General features: G+C 32.0%; 1 protein-coding gene across 2 annotated transcripts; it reads right to left on the bottom strand.

Annotated features, from left to right (window-relative positions):
• Positions 1-1797: 1797 nt before the first annotated feature.
• On the bottom strand, positions 1798-9867 carry LOC107845609 (pentatricopeptide repeat-containing protein At1g03560, mitochondrial). Of its 2 annotated transcripts, XM_016690035.2 has the most exons (3): positions 7324-9867; positions 3833-4110; positions 1798-2199 (listed from the first exon to the last, which is right to left on the bottom strand). In XM_016690035.2, exon 1 carries the CDS (start codon positions 9782-9784, stop codon positions 7574-7576), a length of 2211 nt encoding a protein of 736 aa, XP_016545521.2. In that variant the 5' UTR covers positions 9785-9867; the 3' UTR covers positions 1798-2199; positions 3833-4110; positions 7324-7573. The 2 variants fall into 2 exon arrangements, with proteins under 2 accessions (XP_016545521.2, XP_047254447.1); XM_047398491.1 differs by lacking the exons at positions 1798-2199; positions 3833-4110 and adding an exon at positions 4811-5352.
• Between the last annotated feature and the right edge of the window lie 10829 nt (positions 9868-20696).

Genomic DNA, 20696 nt, shown 5'->3' with positions numbered 1-20696 from the left:
GGCTCAAGAAAACAAGAGTTAATTAAGGTGCACTTATACCTATCTTGGGATTACTCCCTCCGTCCACTTTGTGTCATATTTTTCTTGCACACCCCTTAAACAATAACAACATCGTCCCAATGTATTTCCACAGAATGAGGTCTGATAAGGATAGAGTGTAGGCAGATTTTACCGCTCAGAGATAGAGAGGTTGTTTTCGATAGACCTTCGACTCAAGAAAACAATCCAAAGCAATCCCATTAAAAGAAATAACGAAAATACGAGAAGTAAATGACAACACTAATAAAAGCAAAATAGTAACAAAACGAAAACTACGACAAATAATACAATAGTTGACAGACAAAAAATAATAGATGTTAACATAAATCGAAGGACAAGAAAACACCGGAGCAATTTAACTAAACTATACTTATTTATTCTTTAGTCTCTATTAATACTACTCCATCCATCTATTTTTATTTGTCCACTTTTTTGTTTTGAGATGTCCAGCAACACCGTCCAATGCATAAAACTAATGAATAATTTACTTAATTCTACCCACTTTTACCCTTAACGTTAAATACGATTCATTATCTAATACATTTTTCAAAGCATTAAATTTATTGTATTCAAAGTTAATATGATAAAATTATCTTATTATAGTGCTTCTTAATCCCTGCACCAATAAGAAAGTGGGAAAATAAAGATGGATGGTGGGAGTTCCTTCTTTCACCACATTAACCTCTATCCCACAATTATTGAGTAGGGTAAAAGTGGAAACCAAGAATTAATTGTATCTCAGTTCTCTATTCCATTCGTATATTTTTACTTGTTCACTCTGCTAAAAATAGATGTAAAAAATTAATGAATAATTTATTCATTTCTATCCATTTAATCCTTAGTCATTAATTATAGTCACTATCCAATACATTTCTCAAAACATTCTATTAATTATACTCAAAAGGTGATATGGTAAAATTACAACTATCATTTACTATTTTTTAACCGGTATGTCAAATCAATACTGAACAACAAACTATTGATGAACAAAGGAAGTAATATGAACTTGAGCACATTTGGCTGAAATTCACACATTTTTACATGAACTTCAAGTTGCAATAGTGATTTCCAACAAGCCGTGAAAACAACCTCACACGAAAATATAAGGTAAGGCTGCGTACAATACACCATTGTAGTGAATCCCTTCCCCGGACACTGCACATAGCAAAAGCTTTAGTACACCCGACTGTCTTTTCTTGTGATTTCTAGGTATATTTAAAAAAAAATTCCAACACCATCCACTTGATTTAAACTCAAGTTTCATATTCAAGATTCACAACCACTTCACCAAACTTCTTCAAAGCATTATACTTCCAACTGCTATAAATTCGAAAAATACTACATACAAGTTAAATAGCAGGGTAGAACTACATGAAATTTTACCGCGCTCTGACGCCCAACTCCTCTCCGCTAGATAATATAAAATACATATAGGTTTCCAAATATGCGGCTCGCCACCAGTGGCGGAGTCGGGATTTCCACTAAAGGCCTCAAAGTATGAAGAAACATGATCTAACCGAAAGGGGTTCAACATCTACGATCCCGTGTAATCCCACAAAAGAAGCAAATGACAAATCCAGAAAAAGCTGCAAGTGGGCTGTAAAGTAATTGCAGGAGGTCCACTGTCCAGAACAGATGCACATTTTTTTTTTTCAAATGTAAGGCAGAGAATCAACTAAACATTGTCCTATACGACAAAAAACTAAAGAGATAAGAGATACCAAAATCAATATACTAAAAGTTAGGAATTTCCCCATATATTCTGCACTTTATTTTGGAGGTAATAGTAATACTTCCAAATTATTACAATAGCATGTGGCAAGATTTCAATATCTAGCAGAATCTGATAAGGACCAATTGTATTTTCTCTTAAGATATCAAAGTACATTGGACTTAAAATGCAGTACTAAATCCTCAATCTGTAACATAGGCTAGTGAGAGGAGATATTTTTTCCTCTTTAGCCGACAGGCTACGAGCTTAGTCTGGAGAAAATATTCACCTGCGTCAATGTTTACATCAAACTATAATGACTAATTACAATTAGAATGTATATCAATTATTATACCAGCAAAGGTGGCCAAGTTGGTTGAACAAGGAGATCCCGCATGTTTTCTCGGTAGAGCTCATGACACAGGGCTTGCCTGGTATAGTTTACTCTCCTGTGTAGTTTGTGGAAAAAAAATTATCATTGACTGATGGTTAGTTGATAAAAGTTCATGTACCAAATGATGTCATAGCATTTACTAGTGTGGAAGCACACATTTTATATGGATTCTGTGGAAGCAATAATAAGACTATTAGGGACCATGCAGTTACTCTTGCCAAAGCAATAGTTTTAGGACCACTGGGCTCAATTGTAATTCATCGACTAGCGTACTCTATGGAGAAGGGTAGAGGGCAGACCATTATTCCTAAGTTTCTAAGGTGGTGATTGATCCTAAGATTGGTTCCGGAGAGATTTCTCGGTCATCAAAAAGAAAAAAAAAAGATTAGCATACTATATGAAGCCCCACAGCCCTATAATACGCGCTATACATAGTTCAAGTCGAGAACAACATATACAGAAAAAATCATATTCCATATGTAGACGTTGCCTAATTACCACATTCTCCCCAGCCTAGAGGCAAATTAGAGGAAAGAATATCCTCGTCGGGTCTAGATTGTCCAGTAAATTCCCAAATATGCGATGCACAACAGGTGGGGTGTGGGAGTAAAACAAGAAGAAACAAATCCATAAATATCTCTTCAACTAAATGTATTCAGGAGGAAGCAAATCCCCCCTCCCCCCAAAAGAAAGAAAAGGAAAGAAAAAATCTGCAAGTGGCCTATAAATCAATTTCAGGAAGTCACTATCCAGAACAAATGCACATCTTTTTTTCATGTAAGGCAGAGTAATCAACTTGCCATTATCCCATAGACCCATACCAGTTGAAAAGTTAGATACTATGTCTTTGTGATCCTAATACAAAGTTAATTCACAAAACAAACAATCGTAAAGAAAAGTATCATCCTTGATAATGAAATGTATCTGCATGACAAAAATATAGATCACGATGGCTCGTCCATGTTTCAAAGTACTCCATACAACAAACGTTTACAGAAACTTGACATGGACAGATCGTTTCTTGATAAAAAGGAGTTTAAGGCCATTAAAACATATGAAATACGGGAAGTTGTGCCAAGGGATATATGCACACCTGAACTCTTACAATTATTTTTACCTATAAATCAAAACTGTTTTTGGGATCAAGCAATCTATGTTGCTCGAACTCTTCAAAACGCTCCAGCGTGCGTGTAGGACCCTCCAGAAGTAGTTCATTTTGGGAGGATCTGACACGGGTGCAACATCACTTTTAGAGCGTGTAAGCACAAGAAAGCAAGCAATTTACATTGTGATTACCAAATATTGTCTAGGCATATCCCATCAAAACAAAATTTGCATATGTTGTGGCTGAATGAATATGAATGGATAAGCAATAGAGGCATGTGCCTACAAATGTCACAGATGGTAGAACATGCAAATTGGTTCTAATACAGTGATTGCCATTGTGCACGTGTTTAATTGAAAAGCAGTTCCTTCGAGTGATGTTAAAACACAAAGATGACAGAGAACAGTACAAAACTCTCTTTGCCACTCATCCCGTGACTCAAACAAACGTACAGCAGTGCAACAAGGACAGCACAGAGGCATTTTTTAAGTCCCAACGTCCTGCTGTTACATCTCGTAATGTTCTCATATATGTAAGTAATTTAATTAGCCATCCTAGACAAAAGATATCAAGAACATTTTACCTCGGAAATGGCTTGGAAACTAACAAGGTGATCGCGCTGCTCCAAGGATCCACTCGAAGTTCCAAAAGACAATGATCTGTACTTGCTATACAGGCAATGCCCGCTGATTAGTTACATCTGCTGCTGGTATTCTAGCTCCCACTTTCCTATCTCCATATCAAATGATTCTAGGTCATCCGTGAATGCGCATCTTCCTGGGCCCAGTACTGAATGCATTGACAATAAGTGATGAATAAATCTAGAGCAACTGCAAGTCCCTCTCCCCCAAAGACAAGATCCTGATTGGAATTGAAACATTCAGATAATTAGCTTCTAGCATATAAGCAAGATTTCAATTCACAAAAGCATGGTTTGGCGAAGGAAGAAAGATATAGCAACTAAAACATAAGTGTCAAAGTGCAACTAATTATATCTTTGATGTCGTAAACAACAGTAGAAACAGCGACAAGGTGCAACTAATTACACATTTGATATCGAAAAGAAGCATAAAGACAACAGAATCAATTGCCTACATATTATCAAACGGGGCCATTTATTAAAATAAGTGTTGAAACTAATCCCAAGGTGACTTCTTACCATCTGCCCAAGCTTTAGTAGAGTTATCAGGTACCAGTGCTAGTAGGACGTAACAGATATCTCGTGAAAAACGAATCGACATATCGATGTGATACAACCCTTTCGATTTTATTTGGGAAAAAACTACGAAATACTCCAAGTGTGTGTAAGTTGGAACGAACACTACCCATGTAACAACAACAACATACCCAGTGTAGTCCCACAAAGTGGGCTTTGGGAAGGATAGAGCGTATGCAAACCTTACCTCTCTAGGCTCTACCTTAGAGGTGAGGTATAGAGGTTGTTTCCGATAGACCCCCAACTCAATACAAAAACAGTCTAGACGAAGGTGTAATAGATGTACAAGAGACAATCAATAGTAACAAAGACAATAGATGGTAGCAAAGCAGTACTACTACAAAATAATACTAAAATCAAACTACACAACACAAAAGATTGTAACAGACATCGAACAAGAAACTACAAGAATAGCCCTATGACTACTAGTAAGGGCAACAAGACCATGCACTCCTACCAACTAGTATGGACGCACTCCTACCTACTAACCTTCTACCCTAATTCGTGTTTTCCACACCTTCCTATCTAAGGTCATGTCCTCGATTAGTTTCAACTGCGTTATGTCCTATCTAATCACCTCTCTCCAATACTTCCTTGGTCTACCTCTACCTCCCATAAAACCATTCATAGCCGACCTCTCACACCTCCGCACTGAGGCATCAGTGCCTCTCCTTCTCACATGCCCGAACCATCTCAACCTCGCTTCCTGCATCTTGTCTTCCACCAAACCCACTCCCACCTTGTCTCAGATATACTCATGTTTTAATGTTATTGCTTCTAATGTAACCACACATCCATTGCAACATCCTCATCTCTGCCACTTTCATCTTCTAAATATGAGAGTTCTTGATTGGCCACCACTCCGACCTACACAACATAGCTGGAAGCTACCCTTGACAAAACAAAAAAAAAAGAATAAAAATAAAAATGACGTGCTGAGCAATGAACATTGAAGAACAAGTGAATCAGCATTATAGAGAATCAAAGACAGACTTTCATGTTACTACAATTGGGTAAAAAGAAAATTTAGAGGAAAAAAATATGGAGGATACTAAATGGGACCATTCCAAATGATATGAAATCATATGTTAATGCCACAGTGATGTACTTATCAATCATTTGTTGCAAAGAGAGAAAGAAACCACAGATGTTTCAAAGACAAAGCTGACTCTGTACATAACTTGAACTCAAGTGCTTGTATGTAGTCACTATCTGGTGTAATCTTCGGAATGTGTATGAAGTAGATATCTCGTGAGATTTCCGACCTCACCACAGAATTAATTGGAAACCTGACTGAATCAGCTTTCGTATACTTCCATTATATCTTATTGCTGGTTTTTGTCATTAGTGTATTTTTGCTGAGTTATAAAGAAAAAATTTAGCTTGCTTCTGAGACCCCTATTAGAGAAGTGAATTTAATCTTTTGTCTATTGTCCATTACTCTTACAGGATATGCATATAATTGTACAGATAGTCGAGATGATGTATCCAACACATGTCTCACATCCCTGCCCTCAAAATTGATAAGTGAAAAATTGAAAACGAAGGAATCATGCTCAATATAGAAGAATTCGTACCGCTGCTAGGACACCCATAAAAAAGATGGTGCAACCACCTTCACTGGACTCCTAATTGTCAATTATTAACCCAACAACAACAACATACCCAGTGTATTCCAATAGACTACTACCATAGATGAAGTAGAGAGACTGTTTCTGATAAGACCCCCGGCTCAGGACAGATAACAATATAACAAACAAAAAACATAAAAGCAAACAACAAAAAGGGATATCACACCGCTAGATAATAAAGAAAACAAGACACCCACAAGGTAATACTATAAACTAGTTATTCGAAATCATAGATATCACCAAAACATCACGAACAAGAGACTACAAGAAACTGCATACACAGTTACAAACAAAGCATTCTTCCCTAAATTGTCAATTATTAACCCAACTCACAATAAAGAAGCAAGAAATTGTGGCAAATTTTAAAGTACTTAAGGCAAAATATTGTTGCTATAGAACAGCATTCTTCTGTATTTTTTTTTCTTTGAATAGGTAGGTAAACATTATATCAAAAATAGGGCAGCCTAGCACTATGATACTGCAAAGGCAGTACACTGGTTGGGGATCCTTCATTAAAAAAATACAAAAAAATAATGGAAGGAATCCAGCTGTACAAAAACCTATTCCTATAAGGATTCTATTGAATTTAGCATGCTACATTCATCCTTTACATCATATATATTAAACCAAAAAAGCCAACAGCCATAAACATTTGAATTTCAGCATCTGCGCAGTATCTGGCAAGGTAGGATGTCCTTAGGTTCCAATACATGATTTAAGATTAAGGCACAGCTCTTATGTGTACGAAATACCACATCCACGAAGAAACTTAAGCATTCTACCAGCTACTTATTACTTGAACAACTGGAGCTTGGAAAGATAGTACCTCTTTTACAACAAATATGAGATAAGTTGTCATGGGAGTACCATATTTTAATTGATTTCAGGAACTACTGACTCAACTGATTAAAAGCATATGTGTAGGCATAAATCTTATGAGAAGAATCTTCGACGGATAGTAAATAATATGAGTGGTATATAAACCCATCCATCAATTTTAGGTATAGCAGAGTTTTATAAAGCATTTAAAATCAACAGAGGAGGTCAGCATCTTTAAATATCTCCCAGGCTTAATCAGAATTACGGAAAAGGTAGCACTTCAGAATTTTGAGTTGAATGTCAAACCACCCTACATCGTACTACAGTTTCAACAAAAAGAAGCAGATCGAACGCAAGCAAGATGATTCGTCAGACACTCTTATTTACAAAAATGACAATTAACTTTACCTCTTGCTTTGCTTGTTAGAACTCCATAAAGTGGCAGATATGGATAGCTTTGTCAAATGGAATGTTCCTTGCTTATCTGATCACATCTTTGTCAATTTTGCCTCGAAATATTCAACTAATAACCACTCATGACAGCAAAATAGCATACTTGAATGTCCCAATAGTAACCCCAATATCCAGCTTTTGCCTCACCTTTCAACCAAAGCTCGAAACTTTACTCTCCTTTTAATGCTACCATTTATCCAATGCCTCACTTTTCAAACAAAACTCGGAATTTTACTCTCCTTTTAATGCTACCCATCCTGTCGTATCCAATGCCAATCTTACTATGCATCAACTTCACCGCCATATCAGCATTCCCTGTCTTCCTCAAGGCATTAATCAAAACAGTACGAACTTTTCCAGGAATTTCTCGACCTCGATCCACAATCCCATCAGCTAACTTGCAAGCCTCTTTTATACGACCTGCCTTGCATAAAACATTAATCATATCTTCAAAAGCTGTCTCCAGGATAACACCCATTGGTGCCAGCTCATCCAATATCTTACATGCTCTTGCCACCTTGCCGGAAAGACAAAGCCCGGTTGAAAGGGCTCGAAAAGAAGCAGCATTTGGAGTTATACCCTTATCAATCATCATATGCCACAACTTCAGTGCCTCTTCATTTTGATGCTCTTTAAACAAGCCACTGATCAATATTGTGTATGTATAAACTGTCTGATCACAACCTTCATCTTCCATTCTCTTAAAAAGAACTAAAGCTTCATCAATTTTCTCATCTTTGGCCAAGGCATCGATAAGCGCATTATAACAATAAGAATCACGCGTACATCCCTTCTCAGCCATTTCCTCAAAGAGTTCTTTGGCTTCATCAACTCTCCCTGCCTTTCCTAGACCATCAATAAGACTTGAATAAAACATCGCATTGATAGCTACATTGTTATTTTGACAGTACTCAAGCCACTGCATGGCCTCATCCAACCTCCCACTCTTGCATAAACCATTTACAATGACCCCAAACGTTACCTCATCTGGTTCGAATCCTTCATTCCTCATTCTGTCAAAAAGCCTCATACCCTCATCCAAGTTACCATGTTTCATGTACGAGTCAATCAAAGCAGTATAAATCGACAGATTAGGTCTAAAACCCCTCTTGATCATATTTTCAAAAACAGTAAACCCTTCCAGAACCTTCCCCGTTTTACAAAACCCTCCAATCACTAACGTATAAGCGTGTGGTGGAATATCCAACTCCTTTTCCTCCATTTCATGATAGAGTCCCAAACAAGAATCAAAATCTCCCTCCGCATAACACGCTTGCATCAGAGTCATGTAACTAATCTTGTCAGGCTCCACTTTCGTAACCTCCATGTCTCTAAATCTCTCCATTGCCTTTTGAAGCTTCCCTGACCTACAATACCCCTTAATCATAGTATTATACGTAACAATATCCGGATTAACTTTCCCGCTTTCCATAACCTCAAAAACGCGTTCAGCAGACTCAATAAACATCGAATTCACCAATCCATTCATCAAAAAGTTATACGTATACAAACTAGGCTCGATACCACTTTCTTTCATTCGTCTCCACACCCATAACAACTCCTCAACCATCCCAAGTTCTCCAAAAGTCCTAATCAATGAATTAACTCCTACCACATTCACCAACAAACCACTACACTTAAACTCACTAAACACATGTTTAATCCTATCCAATTCACGCGAAGACGACAAAATCTGAATCAAATACACATAACATTCACAATTATGAACATATCCCCTTTGCTTACCACCCCAATAAAAGAAACGAAACGCGATATCAGGCTTATCCTTAAGGTAATCAGTTTTCAACAAATATGCAACAAAACTTGGAGACAATTTAATCAAAAACTTGCAACAATAAGCATCTAAATTATGCTCCATTAATTGTGAATTATCTAAAAGATTCAAGATTTGTGATACCCATGGTGATGGTTTGTGATCTGTGACTAAGTCTGAAAGGTTTATAAATGGCTGCACCCATTCTGGTGGTGGAAGATTAGAAGAACTAGTGAATACCCTTTTGGATTTTGGAGTGAAATTTACATAAAGATTTGATTTTTCTAATTTGGGTACTTGGAAAAGAGGCAAATTTGCCAATTCCCATATGGATTTTGGAGTGAAATTTACATATAGATTTGATTTTTCTAATTTGGATACAATAATCCTTTGTAGTTCGGTCCTTTCCAAAATCTTGCGCATAGCAGGAGCTTTAGTACACCGAACCGACACGGTAGGTACTTGGGAAAAAGGGAAATCCACACATACCCATTTGGATTTTGAAGTGAAATCTGCATAAAGATTTGATTTTTGGGATTGGGGTACTTGGAAAAGTGGAAAATTTACCCATTGTGAAGGTGGATAGTTGAATCTTGATGTTACAGCAATGGTAGAAAGGGGTTTATTGAGGGTTTTTCTCATCTTTAGTGAGTTTGGGTTTAACAATTTACAAGTATTATGCAAACATAAGCCCCTAAACGGCCATCAGTTAGTTATAAAGGAAGTCATTGCTAGTAGTAACCACTTGTCACGATCCATTGATTCATATAGAATCTATGTCCAAAGTGTATAAAAAACATTCTTTTTTATTTCAACTGGAGTATGATTTGTGTCAGCATGGATCTAATATTAAAATATTTTATTATGTATAGTAACTTAAATTGATATTAGTTTGAATTATGAATTATAACACATGAATACATAAAATATATTGACTACTTGATAGTATTTTGCAAGAAATTATGTCTTATAACATAATTATGAATTCCCTTACTACGCCGTCATAAATATTATTTGTTTTTTTATTTTCTCCTTCTCTTTTATTTGTCAATTTGTTCTTTGAAATTAAATTAAATTAATATTTTAATTTTCAAATTTTAATTGTTTCAAAAATTATATAGAAAAAAAACTATAGTTACCATCTTTCATATTAATTTAAATTATTTGACTTTGAAAACACAATAAAACATACTTATGTAGATATGTTATTGAACTTTGCTTTTGTATATGTTTCTTCTATTCAAATGTGGAGTCGTTTGTTAGAGTGTATAAAAATAATGCTGATAGAATGTATTAATAATGTTTTCATTAATAATGCGTGTATTAGTAATATTGGTATTATTTATGCTAATATTATTTCTTATACACTTTTTTATGTATAGTGTACTGTATTAAAACTTGTATTTTCAATTTGATATATTTAAACCAAAGTTTAAAAAAAGATGAATTGCATATATACATCCTAGGATTCACTCGGGATCTAGCATGAGCTCAATATATATTTATTTGTTTCAATTTTTGTGTTACAAAATGAATTTAGATAATCAATCATACTTTTAATATGTTTTTAGATATTTTAAGTTGTTAATATTGTAATTTCTAATATTTTTATGTAATTTTTAAATAATATATGTTACTCTCTTTATTCAAACTTTTGTGACATGGATAGTCAATTATATTTTCAAAATAATCTAAGTTTTTAATTATTGTGATTTATAATATTTTTCTTCTATTTTTAAGTGACACTGATACAATTTCGAGAGTCAACCAAATATTTATATCGTTTAAATTTTTAAGTTGTTAATTATTGTGAATTACAGTATTTTTTTAAGTATTTGTTAAAGATATATAATGGATTAAATTATTTTAGATATTTAAAGTTTTAATTATTGTAATTTATAATATTTTTATGTAATTTTCAAAAAATATATGCTACTCTTCTTGTCTAGAGTTTGTGCACTGATAGTCAATTATATTTCTTAAATAATTTAATTTTTTAATTATTGTGTAAAAATTTTCTACTCTAATTTAAATGACATGATGCTTAGATGAATATAATAATTAATTAGAGGTGATATAGTAAAATCACGATTGAAGCAGCGAAATAGACATGTCTTAAATGAGTCACAACAACTAATTAGAAATGACATAATAAAATTATTGTAAAAGATACTTGTTAAAAAAAGTAAGTGAAATCTCATATAAGAATTCAAGTTACTTTAAAACATCAAGAGTTAACTTATAATTTTATATCTATATTTATCCTTTTTATTAAATATTATTTATTTAATACTTAGATAACTTATAATAATTAATTAGAGGTGATATTTAATAAAATTATGATTAAAGCCGCTGAAGCAGACATGTGATAAATATCTATTCTATTATTTTATTATCTATTATTAATTTTGTAATATATAAATAATTTATAATAATTAATTAGGAATTATATAGTAAAATCACGGAGCAAATAGCTCAAGCCGACAAGTCGACGAAGAGCTTCTTTAAATATTTAGATGATTTATAATAATTAATTGGGGGCGATATTTAGTAAAATTACGATTAAAGCAACTGAAGCAGATATGTCATAATTGTCTATTTTAATTTTTTTATTAAATATTATTATTTTTTTAATATATAAATAATTTATAATAATTAATTAAAATGATACAATAAAAAGTAAAATTACGATTGAAGCAACTGAAATAGACAAGTTATAAATGTCTATTTTTCTTTTTAAAATTAAATATTTTTTTAATATATAAATGACTTATAATAATTAATTAGAGACAATGTAATAAAATCATGATTGAAGAAGTTGAAGCAAACAACATAAGCAGGCATATCAAAATTTTCTCTTCTATATATTAAAAAAAAAAATTAGGTGAAATTGTAGTAACAAATAAGAAAGAAAGTAAATTATATGTTTGATATGAAATTAAATAAAGAAAAAAAATTATTTAATTGTATCAATTATAATTAATTTTAACAATAAATTACCATCTTACTAATTAATTTACTTAAATATAATATATTTAAAATAATTTTACACATAAAAAGATAAATATTAAAAATGAAAAATAAATGAAAGATAGAGGGCCCACATGTGTGAAAATAATATAGAAATATGCAAGGTCATGTGTGATGGCATTATAGTAAATTTCTTAGATGACATTGTTGGTAATTAAAGAGAAAAGAATGGGCTTTCATTAAAAAAATTTATGAGGTTCAAAAAATAATGCACAAAAAATTATCGAATTGAGCTTAGAACTTATGTTTAATGATTAAACTACCCTCAAACTTTTTTAAAATTGCAAGAAGTTGCCATGTTGAAACCATCATTTCTATAATATAGAAAAGAAAATAAATGTGTTGTTATGTTTATGTGGATTAATATAAATTGTGTTGATACAAATGAATCATTCAAATACAAATATCTGAATACAAATAATAATTTGTTACATTTGAGAGGGGGGTAAAAATATAAATACCAAAAAATTGAAAAAGAAATTTGTATTCATGAATACACCTATATTTGTTGATACAATAACAGTGACATAGTGCTAGTCAGCCAGAAAGTAGGTTATAACTTATAATTTTGTTATTGTGGTTGTTGCTGCTTATTTCTTCAATAATGTAGCTATTCAAAATTGTAAGTGGTCCTAGAAGACCATTATACAATGTAGCTTTATTTGTTGATACAGATACAATGCTAGTCAGCTAGAAAGTAGACTATGATTTGTAAGTTTGAAAAGTGTGGTTGTAGTAACCTATTTCTTCAATAATACACCTATTTTCTGAAAGTTTCCCCTCCCATTTGAAAAGTTTAAAATTTTTTAGGCCTCAAAATTTTCGCGCCTAAAGCAGAGTCACATTCTTGTTTAATATATCCCATTTGATGGTATAAGTAACACATGAGTTTAAATACATGAGATAAATATGAGTAAAGATAAAAATACCCTCAAAATCCTTAAATCTTTTTCAATTTATTAAATCCTCAAAAATTACGGAACAAGCAGGTAGCTAGAAGCAGACATGTCGACCGTCACCTGCCTGCTTCCAGCAGCTCCACTCGTGCTTCTAAGTGTGAGTTAGCACACAGCACATGGTTGTCATGTGTGCTTATTGGGATTGTTAATTTGCTTAATTGTATTTTAGGTATTTTACATTTTATTGTTTTTTGAAGTTGTTGTACTTAGATGCTATATGAATGTGCTTGTTACAAGAAAAGCTGTATTTCAGCTTTCTAGCAAGTAGGTCCCACTTATTTTTTGGGGTCTTCTCATTAATAGTTTCTAATTTATTTATTTTTCAAATATTTTTTTAATATATACATGGATCCTAATTAATTTAATTTCTCATATGAGATTCACTTAACTTTTACAAGTAATTTTATAGCAATTTTATTATATAACTTTTAATTAGTTATTATGAGTTATTTAATACATATCTGCTCTCAAAATTATATATGTGCCGTTGAAATTGGAATAGAATAAAAAATATTATAAATTATAATAATTAAAAACTTAAACTATTTTTAAAATATAATAAACTATCAATGCCAAAAAAATTTGAACAAGGAGAATATTACAAATTATAATAGCTAAAATCCTATAATATTAAATTACAATGATAAAAAAAAAGTATTATAAATAACAATAGCTAACAGCTTACAAAATTTAAAACATATTAAAAATATAATGGATTGACTAAATTTTAATGTAGCTATTTTATTTTTACTTTTAACTTGTTATATATTTGAAAATTGTATAAAAATATTATAAATTATAATAATTATTAATTTAAATTATTTGGAGACACATACAAAGTTATGGTTGACTCAAAATTTTATCAGTGCAACATAAATTGAGATATATGACTTAAAAATCTTGTGAAAAGTAATACAAATCACAATAATGCAACATTAATTGGGATAAATTATTTGAAAATTTCATAAAAAATAATATAAATCACAATAATTATCAATCTAAAATATTTGAAAGATGTATAAAATATATGCTTAACTTTTCAAGTTTTGTCGATGTCATATTAATTGGGATAGAGGAATATTACTTGAAAATTATGTAGAAAGTCGTATAAATCATAATATAATCAAAAACTTAAAATATCTAAAACTATATATAACAAATTTGATTGACTTTATCCAATATTTCATCATTGTAACATAAATTAGAACAAATATATATATATATATATATATATATATATATATATAATATCCAAAAAATAACATATTGAGTCTGTGCTGGCACGGACTCCAGTATCTGGTTCATATAATAGAGGATTATGATTTATGTCTTTGTATTATTACATTATTACTTCTAACTTTTTTTTTAAAAGGTTCCAATTATATCATGCTAATACATTACACGTATATTTAAAAAAAAATACAAATAACTTTTTAATTAATTAATTAATTATATAAATAACAAATTTCAATCAAAATTTGTGTTTTTGCATTTGGATACTTGGAAAAGAGGAAAGCTCATCCATAGCCATTGGTGTTTTGGAGAAAAATTCACATAAAGATTGGATTTTTCTGATTTGGGTTGAAAATTCATCAATACCCATTTGAGTTTTGGAGTGAAATTTGCATAGAGATTTTTTTATTTTTTTTTCTCATTTGGGTTTTTTAGTCACTATGTTGAAGATGCAGTTTTTAACAATTGACAAATAGGTTCAATTTCTGTTTAATTTGGTATGGTATAATACGGTACGGTATTTGAAATTTATGCATGATAATTTTCATATTTCATATTTGATTTTTTAAAAATATTATTTTGTTACTATATTAAATTCATATGAATTTGTATTATGACTTTGACTTTAAAAAAAATATATCAATTTTATCGTACTAACACATTATATAAGTAGAAATATATATTTAAAAGAAAATACAAACAACTCTTTTATTAATCAATTAGTACATAAAATAGACATTTCAATCAAGATTTGCTCTTTTGAATTTGTATATTTGGAAATGAGATGTATTTATGAATGGTATCTAGATGTACTTTTTAAAGGTTTAGGTATTCACTTGATGCATTTATATCAAGTTAAAATATCCAGATAGTCATAATGAAAAGAGAAAATATATAAAGACCCCCTGATATTATCCGACAACAACAATAACAACCCAGTATATTCCCACACAGTGAGATATGGGGAGGGTGAAATGTATGCAGTCCATACCGCTACCTCCGAAGAAGTAGAGAGGCTATTGTCGATAGACCCCCAGCTCAAAAGAGAGAATAGTATAGCAAGGTCGTAATGCAACTCGAAACAGGATGTATAACACAACAGAAATAAGCGATAAAATAATAACAGTAAATATCAAGGAAATAGAAAGTAAGTAAAATACAAGCAATACGAAATAAGAAATAGGAAAACAGATATTCTCCTAGTAGTAAACAATACACTCACAGACCTAAGAGGACTACCACCCCCACACTCTCCTAACACCTAACCACAATCCACACACTCACACTAGCTTTCAACCCTAATCCGCAATTTTGTTCGAGTTTTTTAAAAAGACACTTAAATTTTACTGGGACCTATTACCCCACGAATCTTACTTAAATCATTGCAAATACACCATTTTGATCCTCTGCGTGTATACACGCGTAATAGATGCGTGAAAAGGCTCAAAATTGACTTTTTCGACCAATTAAAAGCTACCACGTGTAAATATTTTGATATATAATTTATCTTTTTAAAAAAAAAAATTATTTATTTTTTAAAATTATTTCATACCCTTCCCCCGCAACCCCCCTACCCACCATTGTCTTCTTTCTCATTGTCTCCTTCTTCATCATCATAACTCAACAAGAACATCAATTACAACAACAACAACATCAGTTAGAGCAACAACAACAGCATCATCATCATCACTATAACTTTCTTTCTCCTTAATCATCACCATAATTCTAGTCACCTTTTACCATCATCATATTTACTTTCTTCAATTTCAAGTTCTTATTTCAGTTTTTTTTTTTGTGATATTTTGAACAATTTTATAAAATCCAATATATATCCTCTTAAGAAGAACTATAAAGCTCCATTTTAATAGAGTTTTAATAGTACAAAGTTGGGGAACAATACAAAATTAACATAAACACGAAATTGAAAACCACAAAATTAACATTGAAATCCAAGGAGAAAGAAGAATATATGCAGAAATAAAAAACTGATGGGGTGGGGGTGGAGGGAAGCTGCTGGACGGGGGATAGGGGAGGGAGATGCTGGAAGGGGTGGGGGTGGAGTGGGGTGATAAATAAAATAAAAGAGAAAACTTTATTCAAAAATATAAATAAAATATAAAATTAAATTATTTAACACATGGCAGCATCTAATTAGTGCGTGCATCCATTCTCTTTCTTGTGACTTAGATTCAGCAAAAAATGATGTATTTGTAACGACTTAATTAAGATTCGTGGGATAATAGGTCGAAAGTAAAGTTTAAGTATCGTTTTGAAAAATTCGAACAAGATAAGGGGAGTCTTTATGTTTCTTCTCTAATGAAAATTGAAACCTTCAATTGTTAATAAAGATCGAATTAAAATATTTACTTATATTTTAGGTATTATGTCAAACAAAAAGAAGTACAAGTTCCGTTTTGATTTTATATTATATTTTAAGTTCAACTTAAAAGGATGACGTAATACATAAATAACTCCTTAAATTTGTTATTTATATACTTAAATTATATTATGTTCATAAAATATTTTTATTGGATGCTTTCGATTTGTATCCTCAAGCATGGCTAGTTATGTAAATGATTAATTCATGCAAGGGAAGCTTGAAAATTCTATTAAAACAATCAAATCCTGAGTTAGGTCTCATTTGATTGTTCTTAATAGAAGTTCAAACCTTAGATTATTATGTGTATTTGTTTTCTTTAAAATTTAAACATTTAATTGGTAATTTTAATCATTAAGAGCTATAACCAAAACTTAATACCATTAAGAGATATTCTTATATGGATAATATTCATTGTCATTTCATCCACAATTATCTGTCACCACCATCACCATTATCAACAACTATTATCATCGTCAATCACCATCATTACCACAGCTAACCACTTCTGTCAGCCACCACAATACGTCAACACGTACCACCTCTATCATTATGATTATATTCATTGTGACTATCATCACTGCCACCTCTACACCACTATAGTTAATTCCCAATGCTAATTAATTCAACCATTACAACTAGCACCTCCACCATCACATGAACTAAGCCTGTCAAATTGGTCGGATTAACCCGGCTCGAACCAGCCCATTTAATGAAATCGGCCCGATTTGATCCGGCCTGGTAAGCCCAAGGACTTTAGGGTACGGTACTTTTTTTGGGGGACCCGGTTAACCCGGTCCGGACCCAACTCGATTGAGGTCCGCTGATTAACCGGCCCAGCCCGATTTTTTTTGGGACGGCTATATAGCCGCTTTTGGATCCAAACGGCTAGTTTGAGCCCATTAATTAAAAAGAATTTTTTTTTACTTTTAAAATTATTTTTTAATCCCAAATTTTTTTTTATAAATACCCTACACCTTTAAATCGTTTTTCACACAATTTTTAATTCTCTCAAATCTCATTCTCTCTCAATTCTCAATTCTCAAATATTCTATAAATTTAATTTCGTAAAGTGCTCATTTTAATTTTTTTATTTTGCGATTACAAAATACGAATGGAAGTTTCTAAAATCACAACCTTCGGATACTTCCAAAATTTGGTATTGTTGTTCCATCTCTTACGTTTAATTTTTATTTAGTGTATTAATTGTTGAATATTTAATTTTATTATATTTGTGTATTTTGAATTTTTTTAGTTTAATTATATTATGGATAAATTAAGAAACCTCACTACTAGAGTTGTTAAAAAAATTTATTTCGGAAGCGGTAGTGGTAGTAAAAAGCAAATTACTAGCGGTAGAGGTAGTTCAAGTAGTAGATATACCCGTGTGCCTTCGACACCGCTTAGTCAACCTTTTGAGGAAGAAGGTGTACCTTTAGGTGTAGGTGCTCACGATATGAATTATATTGTAGAAGCTCAGGAAAATTACGGTATAGAAGAAGAAAATGAAGTAGATGCAATTAATTTAGACGAAGATGATAAAAATATTGGTGAAACACCCGCAGTAGAAAATGCTAATGTTAGATCTGAATCGGTTAATCTCCCTTTCCGTCCTCCCCGTGGCCCAAGAGCTTGTAAAACAACTAGTATTGCATGACAATTTATTGAACGTATATCAGATACTGAGGTACAACACAATATTTGTCAATAAATATATAAGCATAAAAGCGGAGGCAAGCAAGGGGTACGGGTACGTTAATGAGACATGTAGGTGATGCTCACGAAAGAGAGTTAAATATTGCACGAGATGGTGGGGATGTTGGTGGGCCAACGCAAACTAGAATGAACCTAGCAACCGGTCAGGTAACGAAGAAGTATAATAAATTGAGGGACTGGGAAGAAATAGCTAAAATGGTAGTTATGGGTTGTTTGCCTTTTAATTTTCCTTCTTCTGATGCCTTTATTCATTATATTCAAGCAATTTATAATCCTATGTGTAATGGTGTTCCTAGAAGTACTTGTCGATCTAATATTTTTAGACTTCATTCACAATGTTTTTATTTATCAACATTGTTAAAAAATATTCAATGTAGATTGTCCCTAACTTCTGATCTTGGTCGTGCTGTAAATAAAAACGATTATTTAATCATTACTTGTCACCGGATGGATAGTAATTTTATGATGAAGATCGTAAACATACTGGAGATTTTATTGTTGATTCTATTGTTAAAGTTACCGGATTTTATGGTATCGAAAATAAAATCTTATGTATTACTTTTGATAATGCTTCTAACAACAAGACTGCTATAAAAAAAAAAAATCTAAGTTATCTCCGCCGTTGCCTGAAATTTTTCATATTAAGTGTGCATGTCATATATATAATTTAATTGTAAAAGATAGTCTTGAGTTTTTTGACCTTTATATTGAAAAAATCCATCTTTTTGTTGGTTTTATTCAAGGAAATAATCGAAGAAAAAGAATTAGAGAATTTAAAGTTAAATGTCAAGAAAATGGACTTGCATCGATATTGATACCCGAGGAAATTGATATTAGATGGAATTGTACGTATGATTTTTTAAAAACTTGTTATAAATATAGAGTACCTATTACACTAGCTTTTAACCAATATTGCAGTTCATTTGTTAATTCTGATGATTGCATGCTACATGATTCTGATTGGGTTGGAATTAATGATCTTGTTAAGTTTTTAGAAAAATTTTATGTAGCTACGGTTGAATTTTCCGGTGCTTATTATCCTACAGTTTGTAACATTTTGGCATATGTAGCCGATATTTCTGGTTTGCTCAAAGAATATTAAAATAAAGAAGGTTATAAAGAAGTTGTTGGTGCCATGTTTACTAAATTTAAAAAATATTTTTTTTCCATTTCCCCTATTTACTTGGTTGGTGCTATGCTAAATCCGTGCATGAAATATAATGCTATGTGCCACTTTAGTACTATTATTTATGCTTACTTGGAAATAAATACTAACAATGATTCTGAACAAGTATAACCTGATTTGTGGACTGCTATAAGTGATGCGAATGAATACACAGAAAAATTATATAATCACTATGCTGATTTATTTGATTTAGCCGTACCTACAAATATCACTCCAACCGTCGCTCCTCATCCTCCTGGGGAGCCATCATCTTCTAAAAGGCCGGCACATAGTGATTTTCCTGATTCCTTTTATGATTTACCTTGTTGGAACAGTGTTGATGACAGAGCTTACACATCAACTTATCGGGAAGAGCTAAAATATTATCTTTGGTCGCCGCTAGAGGATCGCAGACGACGGATCAACACGTTGGATTGGTGCAGGAGTAATGAAACACAATATCCCATACTTTCAAGATTAGCTAGAGATATCTTGAATGTTCCAATGTCAACTGTTGCATCATAGAGCGCCTTTAGTCAGGGACAACAGCAGCTTGGAGACAACCGACACTCATTGGGAAGCAATGCTATGAATGTTCTAGTTTGCCTCAGAGTTGGATTAGAGAGGAAATAAGAAACTAAGGAATGGAACCGGAGCCGAACGACGAGCTGAAACTTGAAGAAATTATGTCTTCACGGGAGAACTCAACAGAATCAAGTCCAATGCATGGTTTTGCCCCCGTTGACTCTGACTATCCTATGCAAGTTCCCATTAATATTAACATGAATGAGTTGGAAAAAATGATGCATGGAAAAAATGATGCATAATTTGTAGATTTTTCATTCATGTAAATTATAAATTTTGGATCATTTCACAATCAATAAAATTCAACATTCATTCACTCTTTGGTCCTTAATTTGTAATTATTTTCATTTAATGATTTAAATTGAATTTCTACTTTAAATTAAAAACTTACTTCTAATATATTATTAATTTACTACCAAGTATTATTAATTTATTATATTAAGTAGCATATACAAAACATATGCTACTTAATATAATAAATTAATAATA

Source organism: Capsicum annuum, chromosome 10 (genome assembly GCF_002878395.1).
Source record: "Capsicum annuum cultivar UCD-10X-F1 chromosome 10, UCD10Xv1.1, whole genome shotgun sequence".
Taxonomy (NCBI): domain Eukaryota; kingdom Viridiplantae; phylum Streptophyta; class Magnoliopsida; order Solanales; family Solanaceae; genus Capsicum; species Capsicum annuum.
This window is presented reverse-complemented; position numbering and strand designations above follow the sequence as displayed.

Coding starts and splice junctions, on each gene's coding strand:
- LOC107845609 (XM_016690035.2), bottom strand. CDS start 9,784: ATGAGAAAAACCCTCAATAAACCCCTTTCTACCATTGCTGTAACATCA.